General features: G+C 32.6%; 2 protein-coding genes across 4 annotated transcripts; one reads left to right on the top strand and one right to left on the bottom strand.

Annotated features, from left to right (window-relative positions):
* Window positions 1–2,822: 2,822 nt before the first annotated feature.
* On the bottom strand, window positions 2,823–6,487 carry LOC105628035 (Ribosomal L18p/L5e family protein). 3 transcript variants are annotated; one of them, XM_012209338.4, is made up of 3 exons: window positions 6,329–6,487; window positions 4,750–4,884; window positions 2,823–3,353 (listed from the first exon to the last, which is right to left on the bottom strand). In XM_012209338.4, the coding sequence occupies exon 3, from the start codon at window positions 3,337–3,339 to the stop codon at window positions 2,953–2,955; it is 387 nt and encodes a 128-aa protein (XP_012064728.1). In that variant the 5' UTR covers window positions 3,340–3,353; window positions 4,750–4,884; window positions 6,329–6,487; the 3' UTR covers window positions 2,823–2,952. The 3 variants fall into 3 exon arrangements, with proteins under 3 accessions (XP_012064728.1, XP_012064726.1, XP_012064727.1); XM_012209336.4 differs by having other exon boundaries at window positions 4,786–4,884; XM_012209337.4 differs by lacking the exon at window positions 4,750–4,884 and having other exon boundaries at window positions 6,329–6,482.
* A 156-nt stretch (window positions 6,488–6,643) lies between these two features.
* On the top strand, window positions 6,644–11,143 carry ABCF1 (ABC transporter family protein). The gene is made up of 6 exons (XM_012209339.4): window positions 6,644–6,804; window positions 6,911–7,147; window positions 8,213–8,286; window positions 8,383–8,593; window positions 8,695–8,929; window positions 9,649–11,143. The coding sequence occupies exons 2-6, from the start codon at window positions 6,920–6,922 to the stop codon at window positions 10,704–10,706; spliced, it is 1,806 nt and encodes a 601-aa protein (XP_012064729.1). The 5' UTR covers window positions 6,644–6,804; window positions 6,911–6,919; the 3' UTR covers window positions 10,707–11,143.
* Window positions 11,144–22,642: the final 11,499 nt, after the last annotated feature.

The following is a 22,642-nucleotide window of genomic DNA, read 5'->3' as shown; positions in this document are numbered from 1 at the left end:
TAGTGGATAATGATATCTATGAAATATTGAAAAAATGATTGAAGCAAGTAAATCAAGGCCCCGAGAAATATATTCAAGATTTCTATATGGAATAAAGAAATCTCAATACATACAGTATAATCGTCTTAATAATATTTATGGCTGAGAAAATATTATATTATTTTATGATTATATTGCATTTATTATATTCTTTTGTTGAAAATCATATGCTTTCATACTTTTGATATTTGCTTTATATACTATCATGAGTAAGGTGATCTCTTGATTAATGAATATTTGTTGAAAGAATATTATAGTGATATTAATATATGTTCATGAATTTTTTTTTATAAAGAGATTTTGAATATGAATTTATCAATATTTGGTTCATGAACATTATTGGAACTCCTAAAGAGTTTCCAAAGATCATAGTTTTTTAAACGAAGAGTTTGACATGAAAGATATTGAGAATATAAAATTTTGTGCTAGCCTGAAGATCGAGCATTTCATAAATGAAATTGTGTCTATGAATCCACATATATGACTAAGTTATTAAAATGATTTTATGTGAATCCCAATGGCTTTAAGGTCACTTGATAAAAAAATGACCATTTTTCAACTTTGAAAAATTATGAAGAACTTATTGGTCCTGAAGTATCATATCTTAGTGTAATAAGGACGTTAATGTATCTTAGTCATATGACTAAATATAAGCATTTTTATAAATTTTATTTGCAAGAAGTAGTTCTTCTTGAATATGAAGAAATTGAATAGAGTTAAATATGTATTTTGATATCTCCATGGCATGATCTATATGAGTTATATTATAACTAATATGAGAGGGAGTAAACACGCACTGTATTCTTTTTCCCTTTAACCAAGGTTATTTTTCCCACTAGGTTTTCTTTTTTTTTTTTTCTTTTTTTTTTATGAAACCAAAAGCTTCATTCAACTCAATAATAGTCCAGCAAATATACGGGAATATCATCCCAAACTTGAAAGCAAGAATGAAAAATGGAAGCTCTAGCTAGAGTATGAGTTGCCAAAGTTGCTTGCCTATAAACCCATTTCACAGAAATATCAACACGAGAATCTAAAATGTCTACAATCAGAAATCAAAACTCCTAACTCAGAATAATCAAGAGTAGGATTAAGCAAATCTTGGACAAATTGTTAACAGTCTGAAGTAACACATACGTTAGGAGGTAGAAACTTGACGCAAAGCAAGGGCCTCAACAATTGCCGGCGAACCATTACCTTCCGAGAATTCGGATGCAGCTCTTTGAAATATACCTTCAGCATTTTCAATAACAAACCCGAAGTCCACATAGTCTAGGGTAGAGAAAATTGCACCATCCACTTAGCACAACCAATCGAATGAACCACTAACATTACCCGCATGTTGTTGACAACGACCCTGCAGGCCTGAAATCGTACCACCTGGACGTTGACGAGAGCGCAACGAACTAGCATTTGGAGTTGCTTCAACTTTAGCACTTTTCCAATTTTCATACCACTTAATTGCTTCAAAATGTATTTGAGCAGGAGATAGACTAATGAGACAGTATTTTAATGCGTATTTAAGAAAATAATAGTGTATTCTTTTTTCTTCATTAATAATTTTTTTCCGTAGGATTTTTTCTTAGTAAGGTTTTAACGAGGCATATTCTTTGAAGAATGAACATCTAAGGAGAGTGTTATGAAATAAGTGGATCTCCTATATGGGCTAAAAGTTTGTATTATTAATTATTGCGAACTCTATCTTCCTGATTTGTATAGAACTATATTAGAGTTCCACTTATGTATATATATATATATATATATAGCTTCTCATTAATAATTATAACACTCTTGTACTCTCTCATATTTTGCTCTCTATTTCTTCTCTTTCTTCTCTCTAATTTTATATTACTTTATAACAGAAAGTACAATGTTTGAATTGAGTGGCAACCGGTATGGAGCTAGTTGAAATCTGATTAAAACAGACGCTGAACCAAGATACTTATTATGATTCTGATTCCTAGGTTCCAGAAACCAAAACCACTCTTTTAGTTTGGTTTCAATTTCCAAAACCATGGAAGTTCTACACGTAACACTGGGCATGACCACGGTTTTACAATCACCGGTTTCAAGTTTAAAACCACAAGTTCCATTTATGAGAAGAGTGAAACTGATATCAAACAGCTTTTAGGTGATCTTTAAGATGTTTCCAAAATTTTTGGTTTCAGATCCATTCTGTTTAAAAATAAAATTTGATAATCTTCTTCAAGATTTTTAATTTTTTTAATTTTATAGTTTGAATAAATAATAATAACAACTAGTACAATGAAAGTATTAAACCAATTTAATACAAGTCTTAAAATTTATTTTAAAAAATTATAGTAAAACAAAAAATAAATTGAGAGTTTCTCTGAAAATATATATATATATTTTTCACGATTTCAAGCTAGAACTGCAAATTTTAAACAAAAACCATCGATTTCAATTTAAAAAATAAAATTCAGACTCAAACTATCAACACATGATTTCAGTTATAGTTACGATCAAGATCCATTAATCACGTTTTGGTCTCAATTTTAACTGATTTGATTTCAACTCAGATCTGGTTTGAAACCAAACCATGGTCATGCTTAAGCAATACATAAAAGCAACAAAGAAATTCAACCGTGTGCTCTTAGTCGCAGCCCGAGATTTTGCCTCTGTTGCCCTTTTAACTAAATGTTCTTTTCTCTCTCATTTTTTAGGCCTGAACATGCTTATTCTAGACATTAAATTTCTATATTATAAAGATTTTGCAACATTTTGTTCATCACAATCAATGATCAGTATCAGATTATATGTCCTTGCAAGTGTAACTACTCTTTCCATCCTTGAATTCAACTAATTCGTTGTTATTGTGAGTTACAAGGCATCTATAGCACAAATCTACCTAGTATATATGTTCATACAACAGTAAGGAAAAAAAGAATAAATTTATGGGAAATTTGTTCTAGATGTGTTATCAGCATTATCATCCAGTATGACTTTAACTCCATTGTTTTTAAGGGCATTGACAATTGCCCATATCTTAGTTCGGTTTTTAAAACCTTTCTTCTCAACCTCTTTGTTTGCATCAACATGAATTCCTCGTCCGTCTCCCTTTTCAAGACCCTCTACTCTGAGTCGCATAGCCAACACCTCTCCAACAACTGCTGCTGCTTTAGCGTTACAGGTCCGGCCACACTCAAGCGTGTTCTTGATCGAATGTTCAACTGTTGATGCTGTTGCAACAATCCTCCCATTGTTTCTGTCCACAACATTTGCTGTAATGTACTTCAGTGATATAAACATCCGCAGTATGTACCTTTTCAAAACTGTCATTCTTTTTTAGCCTCCTGACATTATGTTCAACAACGAAAATTTATCAGTTCTGATGGAATTCTACATCTCTACTAACAGGTAGAAATGATTAAACCAGCAATACATCTCAACAAAAAAGAAATAGTGTTACTCTTCATTCTTTCAATTATACGATCTCTGTAGCCAAAACAAGTGCAGGTTTCTTAAAATTGGAACTCTTTCCAAAGATTCAGCAAGCAACATAGTTCAAATTAATCTCACGTAAATAACACCTATTGTACTTTATTCATTCCTATAAGTAATGGCATGAAAAAGGATCCCTCTAACTGCTTACGACAAAGGCAATACTCTGCTTTTTGAGCCACCTCTAGTCTGTTGAACCAAAATGCAGAAACATCGAGTAAATTCTTTGTCCAATGCAATGTCATCAGGACTTTTAAACAGTGAATGCAGGCAGTTGAGCAACTGTTGTCAGTTTAAACAGTTATTATGTATCTATATAACTGATGTAGATCTGGATTATGTCCTGGAAAATTTTATGATAGCTCAAACCAAGTTGTAAGTTTTTTTTTACAACTTCAATAGAAAAAAGGAGAGTATCTAATCTGGCATTTGGTTCTCCCAGATTGCACCTGAGTTCTTCAAACAACTTAGTAGTCATACTAATACATGATCATCCATCCCTAAAATATTGCTGACTACCATAAAAAATGATTTTAACGATCCTTAACAAGTAGCATATCTAATTAATGCTAATAGGATATCTAAACGCAAATTAATCTACGTTATCTAATTAACCCAACTTATAGCAATATTTTATCCGAGCATTACCAAATTCATCAATAATTCATATATCATCATTCAATCCAATTACCAAGCCATTTCAAAAAAAAAAAAAAAAATTAATAATCAAGTTTTCACAGGACCTTCAATAATCTAAATCATTCATGAATGACTTGAAATTGTAGAGATAAAAGAAAAGTTAATCAGTTATAAACTATAACTAAAATAATGGAACAACAGTTCAAACAATCGAAGAATCAAACAAAATACAACTTAAAAAGGGGAGAAGGTAAATTGGTAATGCATTTAGTGTTGGATTATAATATAGAGGTTTAGCTTGTCTTCCTTTTCCTTCTCTTTAACTATCAACGACAGAAATAAATCCTTGTTATAGGTTGAGTTGTTGGGTTGTTGGTTCTCTTACGACCACCACCCAATTAATCAAACCAACTTGCAAAAGATGCATGGCCATATCATATTATTGGATACAAGCAAGTTCCAAAAATTAGAATACAATAAAAACTTAAATATGCCAAATGAAGTCAATCTCCAATTGGTCTTCTAATTGGCACAGTGAGATTTGAAATGTATGTAATGAATTATATAAAGAAATTAGTAAAAATAAAAGAAACACTGTTATATTCTTACCAAAAATTCAAGCCAGATTAACTGTTATATTCTTACCAAAAATCAAGCCAGATTGCACTCCCAAATAACTATTTATAGATGTCGGGATACTCTCATTCAGCAAAGAATATGACAGAGCTTACAACCTCAGCTCAACTGCATTATTGCCATCTAATCAGAACTCATAACAAAATAAGAGACAAATAAAAAAAAAAAAGAAATACATGTTGGTACATAGAAGTTCAAAATCAGTATCAAGACTTATAGGATGTGTTGAAAGAATCAAGATTTAAATTTCAATTTGTCAAGTGGATAATGGGCCTGAAAGAATAATTCATCAACAGAACACAATACCTCAAGGTCTTTATCTCTAATTTTTCTTTCAATCATAACCACCAAAACCCCAATTAGAAAACCCTTTAATATATCCAAACTTAATTCTCTTTCACCTGATTGAAAATAGGCTAATGAAAGCAAATTAAGTCTATAGAGAGATGAAAAGCAAAAGCAATGAAATGCAGTAATTAACAAATAAAAGAAAAACAAAACTATAATTGATCACTTCAAATTTGAAACTCGAGTGTAAAATGATGCATAAGTTGGTTGAGACAATAGAAAACTGATATGCAATTATGAAAAAGATTCTGTAAAGAAAAGCCCAAATATGAAGAAATTAGAATGCGAGGGGGCCAAATTTTGTAGGAGAATAAGAAGGTTTGAGCAGGCAAGGAGAAAGCTTTGTTGAACAGCTCCCTTCTATAATGGGCAAATCGGTTTGTAAAAGAGAGAGGGAGAGAGACGAGTCTATCAGAGATAAAAAGATGTGGCACTAAAGGAGTCAAAATGAGATGATTATAGCTAATTAATTTGGCAAGGGCAAAGAAAGACAATTTGCTAATCATTATGAATACAAGCACCCTGTAGCTATAGATGTTAATTATCTTAAGTCAAAAAACATATTTTCATATTCACTTAATTTCGTATGTTACATTATTTCTGCACTTAATTGTTATTCCTATTAATTTTTCCCTATTTTCCTCTTACAGCTTTCCTAACAAGGGAATGAATCCTTCTCAATCATCATTCACGAATACGGAAGTTAAAAACAAGTATATTGTTCATTAGCATGAAAAGGCATCAGCTAATCAAAAGAATTCAAAACATTTTCCCAAAGAACATAAAATTTCTACGTTTTATTTTCATTGGACAAACAAGAAGATAATAAATTGGAAAAGCTAACTGATCTATTATACAATTCACTCAGTAAGTGGAACAACTCGTTCAGGCATAAAGACAAACACGTAGTAGATTACCAAAAAATAAACTAAATAAAAAGCCTTTTTTTTTTTTTTAAATTTCTCTATCACCTCATGTACGTCAATAAGTTATTCTTCTATTCAAATTTCATTAAGCTAAAAATCCCATATCACCAAAAAATAAGATTCAAACAAAAACATATCTGGGTCAAGTTCCTCCTCTGAACAACACAGGCAAAAGGATTTTACCTTCTTTATATATTTAATAGACATTATAAACATAAAATGGCAATACAAAAATTCAGGGAGCAAAAAGAAAATTAACCGAAACAAAATAAATTCACCTTATTGGATTTCGGAGAGAGCAGATAGAAAACAGACAGAGAGTAAGAATGAACGACTGAAGAAGCAGATGAAGAGAGCAAAACGGCGTCGTTACTTTCCTTCTCAAACTAGGCCTAGGGCAGGCCTGGCCCGGGCCTGATAACTTGCGCTTGAGCCAGGTAACGTAAAACGTTTCGTTCTGGGTCACGTGGAAAAAATAAGGAACCGCCGAGCCGACTTCCAGGAGACTCACACAGTATAACACAAGCACGCAACTTACTTTATTAAAAAAAATATAATAAATAACGGAAAAACAACCACACACGTGTCATCTTTTCGTTTCCTCTCCTTCTATAAATACTCAAATCACTTCCGAAACATCTCCTTTTGCCATAACCCTAATCATCGGGTGTAACAACGCTGCTCCGAACTAACTGAAAGAAAACCCTAGATCTAAACCACACTCTTCTTCTTCATCAGATCGTTTCACATCAAGGTCTTTTTTTTCTATCAAAATTTTTTGAATATATGATTGTTGGTTAATTGTTTTTGAATCATAATTATAATTTTGTTTTGTTGCCTTTTTTTTTCTTTGCTGGCAGCTTTTGAGGATGGTGTCTGACGCTAGCAAAAAGAAGGCCGCACAGAAGAAGGCGGCGGCAGCAGCGAAGAGAGGTGGGAAGTCAGCAGCCGCGGCTGCTTCATCTAAAGCAGCAGCTACGGCGGCGGCCGATGATGCCAGTGTTGATAAGTTGTCGAATGGGGTTGGGACTATTCAGATATCGGATCGGACTTGTACTGGTGTGCTTTGTTCGCATCCTCTTTCCAGAGATATTCGGGTAAGTTAATATATTCCATCTTATCAATTATATGATGATTTTATTATGTAAGAAAATATGAGGTGAGGCGTTATTCCTTCGTCATAGTCGCGAAAGTTGAGGTTCTAAAATTTTAGTCGCTGCATTTAGAATTTTCGGGAGATTGAATTTTGTATTGCTATGTTTGTTTGGTCTTTGTGGCTTTTATGGTACTATAAAGTCTTTTATTTTTCTGCATTTATCTCGTCCCATACCATTCTTCTTTTCCTTGATTAAATTTGTTGATTTTTTTTTTTTCAAATGACAGCTATTTGGATAAAACGTGGAATGATATAGTTATATGCATTGGATTCTGTTCAAATTATATATATATTGATTTGGAGGGATGTTAGTTAATAAAAGGAATAGATGGATGGAATGGAACGCTGGAGAAAAAGTGTAATTAACTGGTCGATTGAAGCCAACCACAAATAGATATTGTAATGCAGGGTCAAGAATTAGGAGTACTTTTACTGTTTCAATGTCTTGTGGATAATTGAGATTACTATGTTTCAAATAGAACGAAGATTTTGTTCACAAGCTTTTTTATTAGATGTAATACTTATATCTGGCACTTGGGATGTATGCATTTGGCCTTTATGATGGCATGCTGTACTTCATATTCCAATAAATTAGATATTAGAAGGTTACAAGGAGAATCTCATAGATCAGCATGCTCCTACATTCATATTTTAGGTGTATACTTTGAAACATTATAAAAAAGAATGTCAGTACAATAAGTATGGTTTTTAACTAGTACGTAATGTCGGCATAAAGAGTCTCACTACTAGCTTATTGTTGCTATCTTAGTGTACCTAGACAAGTGCCTAGGCGAGCGGCTGGGTCTGTCACCAGGGCATTCTGACAACTCTTGATGCCATCTTTAAATACTAGAAATTTTCCTTGTGATTATAAGCAATTGTTCATCCTTGTGGACACTCCTTGGAGGAGGTAATATTGAAAGATTAGAATTTCTAGTTTTGCATGGAGTTGAATTTTGTGTAGAGAATAAATTTGACGATCAACTAATTTATATGTTTATTTCAGATCGAGTCTTTATCAGTTACTTTCCACGGACATGATCTCATTGTTGATTCTTTGCTTGAGCTCAATTATGGCAGGTTTGATAATCTTACCTTGTGACTCAACCTTAGACTATTCTTATGAAACTGTGTTTTGTTAATTTTTTTTTTTTTATTTGGTCTGTTGCTTTTTAGACGATATGGATTGCTGGGATTAAATGGATGTGGGAAATCAACCCTGTTAACTGCAATTGGTTGCCGTGAGCTCCCAATTCCAGAACACATGGATATATATCACCTCAGCAGAGAAATTGAAGCTTCTGACATGTCTGCACTTGAGGCTGTCATTAGCTGTGATGAGGAGAGGTTGAAATTAGAGAAGGAAGCTGAGATATTAGCAGCACAGGTATGTGCATGTACCTAAACATCTTTGTATTTTTAAAACTTGTTGCACCATGAATATTTTTTCATGATTGTCAAATGTGTATATATTTCGTATGGCTTTAGGATGATGGTGGTGGAGAGGCCCTTGAACGTGTCTATGAACGTTTGGAGGCTATGGATGCTTCTACTGCAGAAAAACGGGCTGCTGAGATCTTATTTGGTCTTGGTTTTAACAAGCAGATGCAAGCAAAGAAAACTCGAGATTTTTCTGGTGGGTGGAGGATGAGGATTGCATTAGCTCGGGCTCTGTTCATGAACCCTACTATCCTTTTGCTTGATGAACCTACCAATCATCTTGGTGAGTTATTTTTATGATAATGTTACTCTATTAAGATATTCCCCAGATATTGCATGGTGTACATATTTAGTTAGGAGAGGAATTACATGTCAGCTCCCACCAAGAATTGTTTGTGAATCTTGAATCATAGTTAAACAACAATTATGACTTACTTTCTCTTTTAACACCTCCCACATTAAAATATCATGCTGATGAACAGGAGGCATATGGAGGTTACTTGAAACATGACCAGATCATTTTAGATGTCCTTTTCTCATTTGATCCCATAAGTGTGCTACTTGCATCCATATTTTTTATTTTCTTCTCCATGGATTTTTTTTGAAAAAATAAAGATCTAAATGGATGATTTTGGTTTTGGATTATACTAGTGCTCTTGTAATTCATGTACATCTGTTATGGTTGATATATGGAGCATGCAGGACAAGATCTCATGGTTTTCCCTCCTCTTTTCTTTTGTAACCCTTTCAATAGGTTGCTTTAGGATAAGCTTGTTAATATTATATTAGCTGCGGAATTACTGTAATTGTTTGACATTTTTAGAACTTCATGAGTTCATGTAATTGCATGAGTAGCTTGTCTGCAATTTGTTGTGAAATGTGTTGTGCCTGGACTAAAAATTTGTGAAATTATAGCTCACAAGCTATATACCCCTTTTTTTTCACAGGGTTGAAATCAAGTGACTTGCTAATGATTAAATTTTTTGTTACTGGTGGTGACAGATTTGGAAGCTTGTGTCTGGTTGGAGGAAACTTTGAAGAAATTTGACCGCATCCTAGTTGTGGTGTCTCATTCCCAGGATTTCTTGAATGGTGTCTGTACCAACATTATACACATGCAAAACAAGAAATTGAAGATCTACACTGGGAACTACGACCAATATGTTCAGACCCGTTCTGAACTGGAGGAGAATCAGATGAAGCAGTACAAGTGGGAGCAGGAGCAGATTGCTTCAATGAAGGAGTACATTGCCAGATTTGGACATGGATCAGCAAAATTAGCTCGTCAAGCGCAAAGCAAAGAGAAAACGCTTGCAAAAATGGAGCGTGGTGGTCTTACAGAGAGGGTGGTCAGAGACAAGGTTCTGGTCTTCCGTTTTGTTGATGTTGGGAAGCTTCCACCTCCAGTCCTTCAATTTGTGGAAGTTACATTTGGTTATACTCCTGAGAATCTTATTTACAAGAACCTGGACTTTGGGGTAGACCTGGACTCCAGGATTGCTCTTGTTGGGCCCAATGGTGCTGGGAAAAGTACGCTGCTGAAGCTTATGACAGGGGATTTGGCTCCTCTTGATGGCATGGTTCGGCGGCACAATCACTTGAGGATTGCACAATTTCATCAACACTTGGCTGAAAAGCTTGACTTAGACATGTCTGCTCTACAATATATGATCAAGGAATATCCGGGGAATGAGGAAGAAAAAATGAGAGCAGCAATTGGGAAGTTTGGGCTGACTGGCAAAGCCCAGGTGATGCCCATGAAGAATCTCTCAGATGGGCAGAGGAGCAGGGTGATATTTGCTTGGTTAGCTTACAGGCAACCCCAATTGCTGCTGTTAGATGAGCCAACTAACCATTTAGATATTGAGACTATTGACTCTCTTGCTGAAGCATTGAATGAATGGGATGGTGGTTTGGTTCTTGTTAGCCATGACTTCAGGCTTATAAACCAGGTAGCAGAAGAGATATGGGTTTGTGAAAATCAAGCCGTTACCCGATGGGAGGGTGATATTATGGACTTCAAAGAGCACCTCAAGAGAAAGGCTGGCTTATCTGATTGAGTCGGATTATATTAATAGAAGTGAAGAATATGATCCTACTATCATCATGCCCTAATCTATCGTTGAGAATCACAGCACACACAGGTTATGGTTGTGGATCACAACATGGGCAGGTGAGTGCCGCCTAAGGATGGTGTTTGACCAAGGTGAATTACGGTGAAAGTTAAGCTAGAGAGCAGAGAGGTAACAAAAGGCTTGGTTATTGTTTTGAGCTGAAATGTGCCTTTCCTGTGCTTAGTGACCAGGTGATTATTTTTGTTTTTGATTATTATATTTGCACTTGGTTGTGCAAGAGAAGGATGATTAAGAATATTTCTAAGAGGTTTAGGTTATACTTATGCAGACCTCTTATATGTGCTTTGTTATATTTGAGAATATTGTTGTACTTGAGGACTTCGGTGGTAACCTAAATTTTATGTTTTAGGTTTGGTTCTTAATGTGGTATTTCTGATTCTCATTTGTGATTGTGGTATAAGGTTTGGAATGTGTTTACCTGTGCTAAAAGCAGAATCTAATACCTTGCAAGCTTGTGAGGTTTCACGGGAAAAAGGGTTATTATGCTCTTAATTATTCTATATTTTAAGAAATTCTTGTTAAATATACAAAAAATAGATTTGTACAAATAACTAGTTGTTGTAGTAGCATCTGCCGGATTGACTGAAATTTATATTACTTTTGAGAAAAGAGGAAGTCAAGAAAGTAGAAGTAAATTATACCTTATTAGAAAGCAAAAGACACTGTTGGAAACTTAAAAATTATACACTAAATACATACATACTTATAGAGAATAAGAAACAAAAACAAAACAAATTGTTTTCGAACAGTAGCAGAGGATACAATGCTTGAATGAATGAATTTATAGGACGAGCGTACCATAATAATGGCTATCTTCGATAACTTTGCCAAAACCAAAACAAAAGTAAGTCTTTGAGTGAACTACAAAACTCTATTTTGTTATTCATATTATATGATAAGAGAAAAAGAAACTATCGGTGTTAATGAAACTCTATTTTGTTATTCGAGAAAAAGAAAATATTGGTTATATAAATATACAGATAAGAGAAAATTCAAAAAAATTAAACTCTTCAAAAATTTGAAATCTATAATAAAAATTCAATAAAAATGAAAGAAATAAATTAAAAATGTAGAAATTTGTAAAAAAAAAAAAAAAAGAAAAGAAAAAGGAAAATGGTAAAAGAATAGGATGTCAATTCAGCTTTTCATATATTTTTTTTCTCTGAATTATATATATAGGGTCGCCTTTGCAAGTTCCATTTTCAGATGATGGTTAGGGATGACCGTGGGTAGGGTTCAAGTGGGATAGGCAATTACCCATATCCAATCCAATCTCATCCTCAATCCCATGCCCTACCAATGGGTCTGGGTATACCCTTCCATTGCTCATGGATATTCATTTACCCACTAACTTATATTTTTAAAAATTAGATTATTGAATTGAAAATATTTTTTTGAATATAATATGTTAGGATTCCATCACAAAATTTGAAATCAATACAAATAATACCGGGAGGATATGGTCTCTCTCCTGAGAACCAAATATAGAACAAAAATTATTCTATAATTATTGTTCGTTAATCTAATAAAAAATCCTAATAAAAATTGGAAAATGAACTTGAAAAAAGTGATAGATCTTCAAAAATGGATAGTTAGGTAAACTCTCTGAATCTTTTATACATGACCTAATTATTTATGAACTAGTTGCTTATAACGAACACCAAGGATTTGAGCTACTAAATCCAATGGAAGAACTTTTGAAGTTCCTTTACACATAAAAATACTATGATTTAATATCTTATAATTTAAATATATTATAATATCAGATATTAAATTTATTAATCCCTTATTGGTAGTTTTTTTTATTAATATTATAAATTTAATTTCATTCTAATTAGGAATTTGACTTTAGTCCTATTCTAATTATGATATCAGTTTATTATTTATATTATATTAATATTATAAATTTAATCCCACTCTAATTAGGAATTTGTCCTTTAGTACTATTTTAATTAAGATTTTGTCCTATCATACCACTGTATATATGTTTAGTTTTAATTACTTTTGAGTTTTGACTATCAAGAATTTGTTACTTTTTGACTATCACAAATTTGTTGATTTTGACTATCAAAAATTATTACATCAAACTTTACTAATTTAAAATTATTGAGTTTGCAATGTCTTCTGCGATAAATATAATCATAACTTTCTCTATTTACAAATTGATAGAATAATTTTATATTTATATTTATTAGGTATGTTCTAACAACTATAGAAAGTTTAATCTAACTCTAAATAGGAAATTATTAAATATTTTAATTTTATTAGTTGAAAAATAAAGCTAATGTAATTATTAAAGATTTAATTTTCTATTTAAATATATATTCTATTGAATAAAATAAAATATTATATTATATATTATACAAGATATATATGGTAAGAATATAAACCTTTAAGGATTTTAATTTTATTGGTTGAAAAATAAAGTTAATTTGATATTAAGAATTTAAATTTCCTATTTAAATGTAAATTCTATTGGATAAAATAATAAATTATATTATATATTATGTAAGATATATATGGTAAGAATATAAAATTTTAAGAATTTTAATTTTGCTGGTTGAAAAAATAAAGATAATTTACTTTTGAATAAATAAATTTATTAGTTAAAAAAAGTAGGGAACACATAAATTTATAAATTATAAATTGAAATTCTTTTCTTTTCTTCATATTTCATTTTATTTGCTTTGTTAGTATTGTCGGTTACTTTTTGCCTTATCACTCTCTTGAAGGTATTAATTATTTTATCACTAATTTGCTAAGTAAATTTTTTGATCAAGTTTCAATTAGTATAAAATTTTTAAGTTTTAAAAATTTTATTTAAATCATGATTGTAACTTTTTAACATTTAACGTTTCTTTTTTTTTTTTTAAGTTGTCGCATATTTTTAGTTTAAAAATTTATTATACTTTGATTTTAACATTACATCCATTATTATGATAATAAATGACAAATATAATGTTAAAATCAAACTCAATTGAAAATTTAATCTATCAAATAACTATATTTTCTTTGGCTACTATCAAATATTTTTTTGCTTTTATTATCAATAATTCATCGAAGACTCTCTACTATCAAGAGTTTCTTTGTTATTGCTATATCGAAAATTTTTCACTTTATTATTATTAGTAGCTAAGGTACTAATTTTTAACTTTTGATTTTTTTTATTTTGGTATACTATTAGAAAAAAATTTCTAATTTGATTACCAATAATTTATATATGTATTTACTTTTCTATACAGTGAGATCCTGGATAAAATGATTATTTATTTTCAACTTTGCTACTATTCTATTTTGTCAAAAAATCTATCGTAAAAAATTATTAAAATTTTTCATCAAATAATAAATATACATAACAGTAATTTGCACCTATTTTATACATGTAATAACTATAATTAAAACTATTGAAATTGTTTTTATAAAAATTAATAAAAAATTAAAATATAAATAATCATCCTAATGGATATATTTAACGAGCACCATGCTTCTTATTAAACTTAGTTGGTTGATAGTGTGTATTGGTATTTTCATCGTCTGCAACTTAATTTTAAAAACAGGGACGAGAAAGCTTTCAACAAACAAAAGTGATCTAGTGGTAGGATAGTACCCTGCCACAGTACAGACCCAGATTCGACTCCCCGCTAGTGCATTAAGGGCTGTGAGGAAATGCTCATATGACAGATGGGGTCTGTCACAATCATCTGACTTTGAAGATGATAGTAAATTTACAAGTAAAATTTTGACTGGATGAAAAAAAGTTAATATTTCACAATTAACTCTTGATCATCCTACATTTGTATATAACTGACGATCACAAAGCAACAAAGTCCATTGTTCCCTTTTTCAACTATCTTTGCTCCACCGGAATCTGCTAGCTCATCGGATGGCAAGTCTGATTGCAACCAACGATCACCAGCTGTTGACACACTCCGAGGATAACCAGCTCTAATCTCTGGACCATATAGTTGATCAACAATAGCACCTTTTGCCTCTGCAAATAGAGAACAGAAACTGTTTGAATGCCCAATAACACTACAGAAAAAGCAGAAATTTGGCAACCTTTCGTACTTGAACACCATCCAAACCCAGTCACCTCCAACTTTTTTACTGTGCATTCGTCGTTTAAGAGGACAACGAACATCAAACAACACAGGAAAAAGCATAAAACCACACCATAATCCAGAAAATTTGAAGAGATCAGCTTCAATGAGGTAAGTCGTGGACTTGTACTCAGAAATATGAATTAGTACCTTGCATGCTTGTGAGGTTTTACGGTAAAAAAAGGGTTGTTATGCACTTAATTATTCTATATTTTAAAAAAAATTCTTGTGAAATATGAAAAGAAGTTGCATATAAATAATAACTAGTAATTGTAATAGCATATGCCGGATTGACTGAAAATTTTATTTTTCTTTTGAGAAAAGAGGAAGTCAAGAAATTAATATTGTCTTTTTAAGTCTCCCTTTATTTCTGTAAAAAAATTTGCAGAAAAGTGCAGTGCCTGTTGAGATTTATCTATTAAAGAGATAGATTTGTTTTTTTTTTTGTATTTAGAGAATGTATATCTTTAGAATATCTGATATACTTGATTTGTGTAATCCTCCTTCATTTACGTTGTTTATCTCCTATAGTTTAGGAACTGATGTATTATATATTAGAGAGGTCGTTCCTTGTAACTGCAAGTTGATATAGAATGAAAGTCTGAAATTTAACTTGGTATCAGAGCTAAGAAATTGTCTCTGAAATTGTCAAATCTGTAACAATGGCGGATGTCTCTAAATCAACTCCTGCTCAGGTGGTTGTTCAATCTGAAGGTGTTTTTAATGCAGGTATAACATTGGATGAATCTAATTATGATGTATGGTCACAACTAATGGAAATGCACATCGCTGAACGAGAGAAACTCTCGTTTATTAGAGGGAAGAAGGATCCACCGTCAGAGGAAGATCCAGAATATGAAGCATGGTATGGTGCAAATCAAAAGGTCAAGAGATGGCTCTTGATGTCTATGAAACCAGAAATCATGAAGAGATATCTCAGGTTACCTACAGCTCGAGGAATATGGGAGGCGTTGTCTAAAGCCTTCTATGATGGAAGTGATGAACTGCAAGTATTTGCTTTGAATCAAAGGGCCTTTGCAGCAAGACAAAGAAGTCGACCCTTAACAGAATACTATGGTGAACTGATTGAGATCTTTAGGGAATTGGACCATCGTGACAAGATTGTTATGAAGGACCCTGGAGATGTGGAGTTGTATCGCAAGTCTACTGAAAGGCTGAGAGTACATATCTTCTTAGCTGGATTAGATGATGATCTAGAACAAGTCCGAGGAGAAATTCTAAGAAAGGATATTGTACCTGACTTGGAAGGGTGTTATGCTTTGATCAGAAGGGAAACTTTACGTCGTACAACTCTCAAAACAGAGACATCAAACGATGATGCTACTGTCTTGATAGCAAAGAACCGCACAAAACAATTCAGGGGCTCCAAACAGAATAATTACACATGTACTCAGTGTAATAATCCCGGCCACACCAAAGAACGTTGCTTTGAGATTATAGGGTATCCTGAATGGTGGGATCACAACAAAGCACCTAGGAGAAAGTCTAAAGCACCCCCTGCGCTGGCTGTTACTACTGCTGATGAAAGCAAAGCATTGGCCACAACCACAGGAAGTGATGATCAAGGTGGTAAGGCTTGCACTTTAAAAACTTTAAATAGCACATGGATAATTGATTCTGCTTGCACTGATCATGTAACGTTTGATGCTAGACAAATTAAAAATCTTAAACACTCATCTTTATCAAATATATCCACTGCAGATGGCAGAGAATCCTCTATCATTGGTCAAGGAACTGTTACTCTTTCACATGAATTAAATCTTGATACTGTTCTTGTTGTTCCATCCTTAAAATACAATCTTTTATCTGTCTCCCAAATAACCAAAGCTTTATTATGTGTTGTGATTTTTTGGCCTGACTCTTGTGTGTTTAAGGATATTCGAACAAGGAGGACGATTGGGTGTGGTATTAGACAAGGAAGACTATATTATTTGGATCTGAACAAAAAGGACTCAGACAGATTGGGGAGATCTTTAGCAGTTGATTCAAATAATGAAGGAGATATTCAGTTGTGGCATCGACGTCTAGGACATTTATCATTAGTTATCTTAAAAGGTTGTTTTCAGATCGTTTTTTAGACATAAACATTTCATCTTTGTATTGTGATGTTTGTGAACTTGCAAAGAGTCATAGAACATCGTTTCCTTCAAATTCAAATAAAAGTCCATTGCCTTTTATGATTATTCATTCAGATGTATGGGGTCCGTCTAAAATTTCAACTTTAGGAGGATCACAGTGGTTTGTTACATTTATTGATGATTGTACGAGAATGACCTGGCTTTGCATGATGAAATCCAAGAGTGAAGTTGGCAAGTTATTTAAAACATTTTGCAAAATGATTGAAACACAGTATAAAGGAAAGGTTCAAGTTTTGAGAAGTGATAATGGAGGAGAATACATGCAGTCAGAACTTCAATCTTTTTTAGCGGATCGGTGAATTATTCACCAACGCACCTGCCCTAATACTCCACAGCAGAATGGAGTAGCAGAACGGAAAAATCGTCATTTGTTAGAAGTAGTCAGGGCTGCTCTAATTGAAGCTCAAATGTCGGCATGTTATTGGGGTGAAGCGCTTTCATATGCGGTCTATTGCATCAATCGGAGTCCCTCCAAGACCCTTGAATATAGCACACCAATTAAATGTCTGATGGATACTGTAGTAAGTCCTAAAATTGCAGATTTAACTCCTCGGGTGTTTGGATGTGTAGCCTATGTTCATTTGTATAAAAGGGAACGGAGTAAACTAGCACCGCGAGCTGAGAAATGTGTGTTTCTTGGCTATCCTCCTCATCAAAAGGGATATCGATGCTATAATCCTCAAACAAGGCGGATGTTTGTTACTATGGATGTTGTATTCCATGAAAATGTTATGTTTTTCAGACAAGAGCCTGAAATTCAGGGGAAGTGCCATGATGAAGTTCAGACTCTTGTATATGATGAAAGTGAAAATAACAGTAAAAGCAAATCAATTTTTCTTGTACCTAATCACACGGAAGAAGAAGTGCTTGAACCAGATCATACGGAAGAAATGCTTGAATCGAATCCCACGTGCGAAGTGGAGCATGAGCCAGATCATACAGAAGAAGTGCTTGAACCGAATCATACGGACGAAGTGGAACATGAAGACACACCAAACCAATCGTCCTCCCAGGAGATAGTCATATCAAGAAAAGAGCTGCCAAATCGCAGTACTAGAGGTATTCCAAAGGCTACCTATGAACCTGAACCTTCTAATAAATCCAAGTACCCTATGATTAATTTTACCTCTAATTTGTCTGCATCAAACATTGCATTTATGAATCAATTGTCTAGTGTATCAATTCCTAATAGTGTACAGGAGGCTCTAGCTGATCCAAGATGGAAGGAAGCGATGAATGAAGAAATGAAGTCCTTAAAAAAGAATAAAACATGGGATGTGGTTGAATGTCCAGCCGGAAAGAAACCTGTAGGCTGTCGTTGGGTATATACAATAAAGTATAATGCAGACGGTTCTATTGAAAGGCTCAAGGCGAGATTAGTTGCAAAGGGATATACTCAATCATATGGCATTGATTATACAGAGACATTTGCTCCAGTTGCCAAGATGAATACTGTTCGAGTTTTGCTGTCATTAGCGGCAAATCGAGACTGGCCATTAAAACAATTTGACGTGAAGAATGCTTTCTTACACGGAGAACTATCTGAGGAGGTTTATATGGATTTGCCAGAAGGATGCTTGATTGAAAATTCAAAAGGCACAAAGGTTTGTAAATTAAAAAGGGCACTATATGGTTTGAAGCAATCACCACGAGCCTGGTTCAGAAGGTTCACACAATCGATGACAGCTTTCGGTTATCGACAGAGTAACCAAGAGCACACTTTATTCTTTAAAAGGAACAATGAAAAAATTACAGCGCTCATTATTTATGTCGATGATATGATAGTTACAGGAGATGATCCGGAAGAAAGAAGAAGGTTGCAAGAACATTTATCAAGAGATTTCGAAATGAAGGATCTTGGTTGTTTAAAATACTTCCTAGGAATTGAGGTTTCAAGATCAAGAGCAGGAATCTTCTTGAACCAATGAAAATATGCATTGGATTTGTTGAAGGAGACAGGAATGACAGGATGTAAACCAGCAAATACTCCAATAGAAGGAGGATTGAAGTTGTGTGTGGAAGAAGATCAAACTCCAACTGACAAAGGACAATTTCAGAGATTGGTAGGGAAATTGATGTATCTATCACATACAAGGCCAGATTTAGCATATGCTTTGAGTACGGTCAGTCAATTTATGCATAATCCAGGTAAACAACATATGGATGCAGTAACACATATCTTGAGGTACATAAAAGCTGCACCAGGAAAGGGAATTTTGTTCCGGAAAAACTCAACTGAACAAGAAATTCAAGTTTACACAGATGCTGATTGGGCAGGTGACATTGGTGATAGAAAATCTACATCGGGATATTTTACATTCGTAGAAGGGAATCTTGTCACATGGAGAAGTAAGAAACAGAATGTGGTAGCTAGATCGTCTGCTGAAGCTGAACTTAGAGGAGTTGTACTTGGACTTTGTGAAGGATTATGGATAAATCTTCTTCTTGGAGATTTAGGATTTGCATCTGCTCGTCCAATTAGCTTGTACTGTGATAACAAAGCAGCATGTGATATTGCCCATAATCCCATACAACACGACAGGATGAAACACGTGGAGGTAGATAGATTTTTTATCAAGGAAAAGCTGGATAATAATGCCTTAAAGGTTCATAAGATTCAGTCTGAAAACCAATTAGCAGACATTCTTACTAAAGCAGTGACAAGTCAGATTTTCTTAAAATGTCGTGACAAGTTGGGAATGTGGGATATTCATTCACCAACTTGAGGGGAAGTGTTGAGATTTGTCTATTAAAGAGATAGATTTGTTTTTTTTTTTTTGTATTTAGAGAATGTATATCTTTAGAATATCTGATATACTTGATTTGTGTAATCCTCCTTCATTTACGTTGTTTATCTCCTATAGTTTAGGAACTGATGTATTATATATTAGAGAGGTCGTTCCTTGTAACTGCAAGTTGATATAGAATGAAAGTCTGAAATTTAACTGTGCCAACCTATTATGAAATAGGCATTTGATTGTTAGAATCTCAAGAAAAATAAGTTAAAAAAAAAGTTAAATTTGAATTTTTTTTCTGTTTCAAAATATAGAAAAATTAAATTTTTATATTTTCTTAGAACGCATCTATTATTATCTATTACCTTTTTTGAAAATATGTTATCTATTATCTAAACATAACAATTTAACTTTTTCAATTTTTTTCATTCAATTTTTTGTTTTTTCAGAAAAGTTACTTTTAATAGAAAAATTGAATTTTGATAACTATGATGCCACCTAAAAAAAAAATAGAGTTGGATGGATTGAACTTTAGAACATATATACATCTATACTTAAGTGGAATTGTTTTGCATATATAAAAATATATAGAAAATTAAATTCTTCTAGATACAGAAATTCATTTACGTGAAATCTTATGCAAATGAGATAAATTTTATATTTTATTTATATAACTCTAGAATTCTGAAATTTAAGAAAACTAGTAATGGTATTGGCTTTAGGCCTTCGGTCATACTTTGATTCTGTTTAGTAATATTAGCTATTTTAATAATTGTTGGCTTGTCGCAGTTATTATTTAGGTCTGTTCGTTAATATTTTAGTAGTTATTTGCGGTTATAACTATTGGCTGGTAGAGCTCTAAGCTATTAGCTTTTAGCTGCAAGCTATATATATATAGAGCAAATTAAATTAGAAATGCTCGCTAAAAATAGCTGTTTAATTAATTGTTAACTTAAAATGACTAAAAAAGAACATTAGTTATTTGATTAGCTGAATTCAAGAAAACAATGGATGTATTGTCAAAAAATTTCAATTAAAAGTTAAACCTAAACGTTAGAGTATTTAACATTTCGTAAAACGTTTTTTCAACCTATAAAAATTAGTATAAAACTTATGTTATCGAATGCTACAATTAGTAGAAATAGAGATTTAACTTGATCAAAATGCTAAAACTAAAAACTAGTTCAAGCTGTTGAACGAGTCTTTTTATAAAATTCAAAAGAATAGATACCTAGTCCTATTCAGCGACAACTTTTAAATTATATTTTTGAACATCATACTCATTGCTAGTTGTTACCTTTACTTGTTTAACTTTTTGCTAGTATCTATTTATAAAGCAATTTAAATTAGTAGTACTCGCTGGTAGTTCAGATTTTGTGACCTCCTCAAATTCATTTACAAGTAACTTTGATTTAGATGTGGTTCCTTAGCAAGTCCCATTTTCAGATGGTGGTTAGGCTTATTTTATACTTTTAAGGTTTACTGTTGAAGTGATATGAAGAATACAGGAAAAAGAAAGCTCAATAAGCACCAGTGGTCTAGTAGTAGAATAGTATTCTGCCACGGTACAGATCCAGGTTCAAACGACGAGTCTGATAGCAACCAGTGATCAGCAGTCGTTGACACACTCCGACGATAACCAGCTCTAAACTCTGGACCATATAGTTGCTCAACAACAGCACCTTTTGCCTCTGCTAATAGAGAACAGAAAATGTTTGAATTGTCAATAACACTGTACAAGAAGCAGATTGCCAACTTTTTCCCAACCCAATCATCTCCAACTTTTTTACTGTGCATTCGTCGTTTAAGAGGACAACGAACATCCAACAACACCATAATCCAGAAAATTTGAAGAGTCAGCTTCAATGAATTCTCCGATATAATTTTCAATGGATACTGCTACTTTCTCAGACATAAACCTACGAGGACTGAGGTAAGTCGTGCTGCTGCTGCTGCCATCATCATCATCATCATCATCATCATCATCATCATCATCATCATCATCATCATCATCGTCGTCGTCGTGGTTAAGTGGCAGTTATTATAAAAGAATAATTTGTTACAATATTTTTTAAATTAATAAAAATTGTAAATTTTTAAGAGTTAGTTTTTTGTAATAATAATAAATGAAAATTTTCTTTAATTTATTTTTAATATTAATTTGTTTTTGCCACGCATTATATATATACAAATTTATGATAATTTTAAACTTTTAGAACCAAACCTTAAAGTTATTCAATAAGTATTTGTACATTTAAAAACTTTAAAAATACCTCGACCATAATTTATTTATAAAATTATTATTTATAATAAAAAAAATATTAACGTTACCCTTCCTTATTTGATAGAAATTAAAAAAAAAAGATTATGTTACATAAATAATTAAATATACATCAATATATGAATCTGTATAAAAATTTTTAATAACACTTATAATAATAGTATTTTTTTTTTAAGTATTATTATTTATACGCTTCCTATTTTAAAATAAATTTAATATTTCCCAACAAACATTTTTTATTTCTCCATTAAAATTAAAAAAAAAAAAAAAAAGTTACATGATCAAACCTTTGGCGAGAACAATATCCCTCCATTATAATAGAATTAGCTGATACGAAAAGTCCATGCACATTGCTCATGTTAGAATAATGTTACCTTCTCAACCGATAGCGTCACAGAGTTATTTTATGATCCAAGTAAAATTTTACATATAACTTGTGTTTACGTGCAGTTACCTTATCAAGTCCCATTTTCAGATGGTTTGATCCGATTAGGCTTATTTTATACTTTTATAAGTTTTACTATGAAGCTTAGTTTGGTTGATCGTTTGTTGTATGTAAGATAGAAAGGACTAAAAAGATCACCAA

The sequence above is a fragment of the Jatropha curcas genome, chromosome 1, assembly GCF_041381405.1.
Source record: "Jatropha curcas cultivar XTBG-Jc1 chromosome 1, XTBG_Jcur_1.0, whole genome shotgun sequence".
In the NCBI taxonomy this organism is placed as follows: domain Eukaryota; kingdom Viridiplantae; phylum Streptophyta; class Magnoliopsida; order Malpighiales; family Euphorbiaceae; genus Jatropha; species Jatropha curcas.
Note: the sequence above shows the minus strand (reverse complement) of the source record. Positions and strands in the feature narration are given on the sequence as shown.